Source organism: Delphinus delphis, chromosome 7, assembly GCF_949987515.2.
Source record: "Delphinus delphis chromosome 7, mDelDel1.2, whole genome shotgun sequence".
Classification (NCBI taxonomy): Eukaryota; Metazoa; Chordata; class Mammalia; order Artiodactyla; family Delphinidae; genus Delphinus; species Delphinus delphis.
Genome location: NC_082689.1, coordinates 94,533,455 through 94,540,059, shown reverse-complemented (window position 1 = coordinate 94,540,059; position 6,605 = coordinate 94,533,455). Strand labels below are relative to the sequence as shown.

General features: G+C 51.7%; 1 protein-coding gene across 3 annotated transcripts in view; it reads right to left on the bottom strand.

Moving 5' to 3' along the window:
- Positions 1 to 3,928: 3,928 nt before the first annotated feature.
- TMEM163 (transmembrane protein 163) overlaps positions 3,929 to 6,605 on the bottom strand; it is a 253,221-nt gene continuing 250,544 nt past the window's right edge. For 2 of the 3 annotated variants that reach the window (XM_060016913.1, XM_060016911.1), the window contains exons 7-8: positions 5,882 to 6,023; positions 3,929 to 4,282 (exon numbers count right to left, since the gene is read on the bottom strand). In XM_060016913.1, the coding sequence (XP_059872896.1) occupies positions 4,216 to 4,282; positions 5,882 to 6,023 (209 nt within the window). In that variant the 3' untranslated portion in view covers positions 3,929 to 4,215. Of the gene's footprint in view, positions 4,469 to 5,881; positions 6,024 to 6,605 lie in introns of all 3 variants that reach the window. The other variant, XM_060016912.1, reaches the window with a different exon arrangement.

Sequence of the window (6,605 nt, the reverse complement as noted above, 5' to 3'; positions counted from 1 at the left end):
CATGAAGCCATGAGAACCCCCAAGGTCTGACTTCCTCCAGACCAGCCCATACTTTCCCAGGCTGCTCGGCCAGGTCTTTGGGTTTGGGGACTGCTGGTTGACACGTGCCACCCCGGGAGCTTGGTGAGGTCTGGCTGCAGCAGAAAACCAGCCCTACCTGAGGGGTTGCACTGAAGGGAAGCAGGCCCTGCTGAACTCATGGAAGCACTGGCCCAAAACCACTTCATCTGGTTAGCAGGATGAAGGGGAAGAAATACGCACCCCCTTTTTTTGTTTCTTTGGCAAACGTGGGGTTCGATAAAAGTGACTACTCAGCTTCCCGGTAAGCTCACTTTGGGGCGCCCCAGTGCAGCTCACTGGTAGTGAAGCCACGAGTGTGACCAGGTAGACAAAACTGTTCTGTTTATGGGTGGATTTGTGCTTTTTAGACCAGACCAAGGCAGGCCACCCCGTTCTCCGAGGTGGTTTACCTAGATTGTGTATTTAATGGGAACATTGCCACCCTCTCCCATGCCCCCTGCAATTCTTGATTTAAAAAAAAAGGTCTGTTAACGACAGGCTCAGTTGTGTTACTCTCCCATGCCTGGAATGTTGTATTTATTGAAAAGTATTTTCATTTCTACACTGGCTTCACTCTAACCCCATCCATCCCTATGGGGCTGCAGAGCACCTTTGTGTGAAGAGCTGGATGGATGTAGAGAGATTCAGACTTCTTTAGGAAGGTAGGAATTTCCTAAAGCACAGGGCAGGTTCCTTTCCTTCTTGTGGGCCTCAACAAAAAAATGGAAAACCAAGTTTTTATAGCAAAAGGCCAAATTAGCTGTCTAGTGTCCGATGCAGAAAAAAACTACCCTAGCTTTCTTAGCACTTAGGGTTTTTGTGAGGATTCAGTTTAGCAGTGAATTAGCAGTGCTTAGCAGTGTCTGGCATATAGTAAGCCCTAGTGAGTGTTAAATCTTGTTGTTATTCGCCTTTCATAAAATTCGAGAAAAAAGAGCTGAGCTCACTTCCTAGCCTTGATTCAAAAGTAATACCTACGGGAGAATACTCCCAAGTTGATAGAATGTTGTAGGACGTAGTGGTGGAAGATACCTGAGTCCTGTGTCCACCCTGCTGGTTAAAATGCACTGACTGGAAAATATGCCTGACTGCAGCCCCAGATGGAACTGGGCCACAAGAATTAGCAAACTGAACATAAGAGGGTGACCTCTGGCCACATGCTGCGGACCGCACCCCACTCAGCTTCTGGATCCTTCCAGGGTTTTGCTTTGCAGAACTTGGTGAGCTGGAAATTAAAATGAATTCTCTGACAGACTGTCCCCTTAAAGTTACCCATCTTTCTCTGAAATGCAATGATAGAGGCGTTTCTGTTTTTTATTGAAGGGGAAAGGAATGACCAATTGAACTTAATCGCTCCCCAGGAAGCCCCTTTTGGCGCCCCCTGCTGGCCAGGGTGGCTCCTGCACTGTCCAGTCCAAGAGGATCAGGCTCCCAGGCTGGTTAGTTGTCACGTTTCTCTCGCATTAAAGGTTATTCTATGGGGGTGGCGGGGGCGTCTTCAGAGCTCCAAGAGGCTACTCGGGGCTTAATGTTGTTTTCCCAGATCACCTGAATGTCAGTTCGCTTTTTTTGGGGGGGGAGGGGTTGGTTTCAGCCTCTTGCTTCCCTAGATAGGTTTAGAGTTGTATCTCCTCTCCTATCTTGGCCCTATTCTGCATAGATTGCATTTGTGGAAAATGGAGGACTATGTTGGAGTCTGGTGTCTTTTTCAGATCCTTTGGATTCTCTTCAGCTGAATCAGCAGTCATTTAAGATCGGAACTTACCTTCTTCAAAGCATCATTTCCTCTATTCTTCCCAGATCTTGTGGAGCCTTCAGATTACCCCCCAGCCCCCCGCATCCGGTGAGGCACGACAAAGGGATGCAAGGGCAGCCGTGCGCTCGTGCGTCGGGCAGGGCCCCCGTCTGGGTCCGTGGGGGGCAAGGGTGGTCCTGGAGGCTCAGAGCCTTTGTGGTGCTGGAGGGCTCCCTGGGCCAGCCGGCCAGGAACCTAGCACAGGCAGCCACCTCTGGCACAGCTGAGATGGAGCAGACGTGGGATGCCTTTGCTCACCGGCCTGCCCGGGTGAACAAGAGTGGAAGTCTATGCCAAAGGAGATGGTGACGTCCTTTCTGCTGTAGTTGCTGTCACAGCCTTGATGTCTGTAAGCTAATGGCCATTCGCGTCTGTGTCTTCAGCCAGCTCCTGGTACAACCATTTTCTACTGTTCACTTCTGGGGTTAAGTAGTGTGGGATTCTGCAAATAAGGTGTTGCTGTCAAATGTACTGTACCGGCGTAGAGAGCACTGCTTTGTTTTCCACTGTTGTAGAGAAAACTAGGGAGAACTTTATTTTTCAATAAACTTTTCTTGTGTGACAGATGGAAGTGATTTGGGGGCGGGGCGGGTGGGTACCAGGGCTCCAGCAGGACCCCGTCCAGCTGCATCCCCCAGCAGTGGTAGCTGCTGACTGCGTTTCACCGTTTGCAGGTACACTGCCGAAAATGCTGATAGGAAGGTAGGTTTAAGGAATTGGGGAGGTGGGGGGGCTCACTATGGAACACCCACCAGCACTAATTGCAGAGCACGCTCACCTAGAAGGGAATTGAGTTTGCAAGTAGACTGTTGTTTGTTTTGTAGGTAACTGTACTACGTCAGATGTTGAACAATCTTGAAGGATGGACTAGCAAGATAGCCCTTAAGAGGCTATCAGAGGGCTTATTAGACCTGGAACATGTTTCCCCACTTCAGAGAGAGCACTTGGACCCCAGGGCTCAGTGTGGTTAGGCACAGGCCCTGGGAACAAGGAAGTTCAAGTTCATGCTCCCACCAGGGGCTTGTTGTGGGGATGGTGGAGGGCCGTGATGCAGCCTCTCCGAAGCTGGTGAACCTTCTGGTCGCTGCCCAGAGCAGAGACACCAAGGGAGACAGCCTGCATGTTTGATGGGACACACGTCCCCGAGGAAGGTGAGCATAACTTGAGTGCCTAAAAGTTTGGGGGGCTGCCACGGCATAGCTGTCACAATGGGAACTATATTAAACAGTAAATACAGGGAGAAAACCTGCAGAAAAGAAACCTATTGAATCTTGCATTTCCCAGACCTGGACAGTGTCCATCTTTTCTGTGCAACATGGTAACAGCCCAATAGAATATGCCTCAAAATGCCGTTGGTTTAATCGGATGCTTTCAGCGTGCCTTTCTCTCCAAGGTCAGTGACCTCTTAGGACCACACCACCTCCCCTTCCGGGGCCTAAGGTAGCTGGGGGGCGGGGCACGGCCCTCCCGGACTGGGGGGGGGGTGGTCAGCCCCAGGCACCACCACATGGACGTATGTGGCTACTCTTTCTTCCCCTCCCTGAGCAGGGGGTGAGACTGACCCCCGCCCCCCCCCCCCCGACACCCCGTGCTTCACCCACAGCAGTGACAACCTTCACCATCACGTCCCCATACCATACAAAACAAGTCAAGGTCTTTATTGGTCGCCGTCGCCCGGACAAGAAGCAGTGCTAGAGGTACAGAATGTTGCGTGTGGGGAGACCGTTTTTGTGTGTGTGTCGTCTTTAACAGAATCTATGCCTAACGCTGCATAAACCGAGAACAGCTTGTTCCTTACGACGTGAACAGACTGAAATGTACCATTACCACGTCACACAGCATAAGCATATAGATACATCTATGGATAGATTATATAATTATTTATTACAAATAAACTGTAGTTTCACACCTCTCCAAAAGGGATCCTGTGTTTACACGTACGTTCGGGTTCTGAATGTACAAGGAAGGGTCAGGGGCTGAGTTCGACCATGCAAAAGCTCACACGTCTATCACGAAGCACTTTAAAAATAGAATGGTCTCCTCCTTCAGAACAAATCTGGTGTTTAGATTGAGGATTAGTAAAACAGTATGAAATGAATGAAATACATGGACAGAAATTAGGAAGTGATAAAGGGGTGAGGGACCAACGGGTACGGTCTTCTCTTAAAATCTGCCAGGAGACTCTGGGCCCACGTGGAGGACCGAAGAGGTGAGTCCGGGGAGCTGCTCTCCATTTGAGGCTGGGAGCACCCCAGAGGCATTCCACCAAGCAGACGTCGCATCCTCCCCACACGAACCTTTTTACTGCAGAAGATGGAAAAGGTCAGTCCTCCCGCCGGAGACGGGGTCCTGCTCCGTGCTCACGGTCCTGCGGTGTTTGGCGGGGGCAGTGGCGGGAAGCAGTGCGGTCCGGCCTGCTGGGGAGACCTGGTTCCCGTGAGCACAAAGAAAGTGAACGTTCAGTTAAACATCAGTACCGTCTGCCTGCATGGAAACCTCCGGTGGCCCCGACAGTCCTCATGCGGATGCAGGGCAGCCAGCCCCGGCCTCCTTCACTCAAACATCTCGTAGTGGCGCGTCTGCCTCACCCTGGGCACCATGTCGATGAGAAGCCTGCGAAGAGAAAGGCCGGTCACCCCAACACAGACCCTCCGCAGCCCTGGGCTTGAGCACTTGGGAAACAGATGGGGGCTTTGTTTTTTTATAAATATAATTCACATACTATAGAATTCCTACAATTCAGCGGTTTTTAGTACAGGCAACCATCACACCCACCTAATTCCAGAACGTTTTCATTGCCCCCCCCCCCCCCCCCCCCGAGAGAAACTCCATGCCCTCTAGCGGTCACTCCCCACCCCATCTTCCCCTGACAACCACAAACGTACTCTGAACCTCCATGGACTTGCCTATTGGGGACAGTTCCTGTAAGTGGAATCATTCAGATGTAGCCTCTGGCAACTGGTTTCTTTCGCTGGGCGTGTTTTCGAGGTTCAGCCATCTAGCAGCAGCATGAATCGCTATTTCTTTCTTTTTATGGATGTATAAATACTCCACTGCATAGCTCTACCCCATTTTATTTATTTATCCATTCAGCAGTTAATGGACGTTTGGGTTCTTTAAAACCCGCATACGTTGGGCATATGCGTTGTCTCTACTTTTTTGCCCGCTGTGAATAATGCCACTATAAATGTTCATGCATAGGTGTTTGCATGGATGTGTTTTCGTCTCGCTGCAGTATATACCAAAGGGTGGGATTTGCTGGGTCAAATGGCGGCTCCGTGTTTAACATTTTGAGGAACTGCTAAACTATCCCCAAAGCGGCTGAACAATTTACATGCCCACGGGCAAGATACGGAGGTTCCGATTTCTCCACATTCTCACCAACTCTTACCGTGTCTTTTATCATAGCCATCGTAGTGGGAGAGAGGAGGCATGTTAACATTTAAAAGCTCAGCACCTTTGAGAAACTGTTCTCTTTTCAAAGGCCGACTCCAGCCTAGATGCTGGATGCAGAGCCAGCGATGCCTGCTGGGCACTTCCTTCTTCAGTGACAGGCCTCAGGCTGGGCTAGAACCAACCCTACCTGTAGCCCTCCTGCACCAGAGTCCCTTTTGTAAGAAGTTCTCTAAGTGTGAGGTCCCGGCCTCTGTAGCAGGTGGCGGAGGGGACTTTAAGGGTGAGGACAGCCCCACAAACGCCTCCCTGGTGTATCATCATGACCCTCACTACAGAGACGGAAAGGGGCCCAAATCTTTAGGCACGAAGGGTTAAAAAGGGAGGACCGTTCAGTGAACTACAAAAGAGGGCACACAAAAGCGGACCCTTTGTGACCGAAAGCCTAGGCCCCTGGTCCAAGTCCTTGCCTCACTCCTGTCCCAGCTCCCAGAGTATGTGACGGCTGCAGGGGGCTTTTCCAGTCTCCTGACCTCCCCCGGGGGCGGGAGGGTCACAGGTACAAGACGTGATCGGGGCTGGGGAATAAAGCACCCGTGGCCGCCCGGAGAGCAAAGAGGAAACAGCACTTACTTGACCCCGTAGGCGAATATGGTGAGGCCGATGAGCACCCCGATGCTGCCGTCCAGGTACCAGACGGCCGAGTCGTGCTTGAACACCTCGGCGCTCAGCAGAATGGAGAAGCCCATCACGGCCCCCACGAGGGAGTTAAACCCTGAAGAGAAGCAGAGAGGGGCTGAGGGCAGTGCCCAGCGAACTTGCTTAGCCACCAGGAAAACCACCAAAATGCCAGGCGTGCCTCTGCGTCCCGGAACGCGTACTGGAAGGGACGTTCCAGAAGCACTTCTCGGGTGAGAGCCGCCACCACCTCAGACGCCCACACGGTTTGACAAATCTCTGCTCACACGTCACCAGAGACTCCCTGGAGGGAGCTGTCACCCTCACCGTCCATCCCCTGCCAGCCACCATGCCCAAGTGACAGCCTGTGTAGGCTCCTGTCGTCTTCCTCCCAGGCCCCAGGGACACAGCAGGGGCACCAGGCCTGCCAAACACACAGGGGACACTCAATACTCAGTGACTCATACCTGTCCAGTGTCTGCTGGGCAAGTACAGAGCTGGGATTGTCTCAACTCTGAAGTCAGATTATCACCCTCGTTTTACCAATGAGAAAACTAAGTTGAGCAGAGTGACTGAGGTTTAGTAAACTGACCAGCGTTATACAGATTGAGAGGGGGCAGGGCTGGGATTCTACCTGAACCCGTGTGCTTTCTCTGCCGTGTCTCCTAAGTCACCCAAG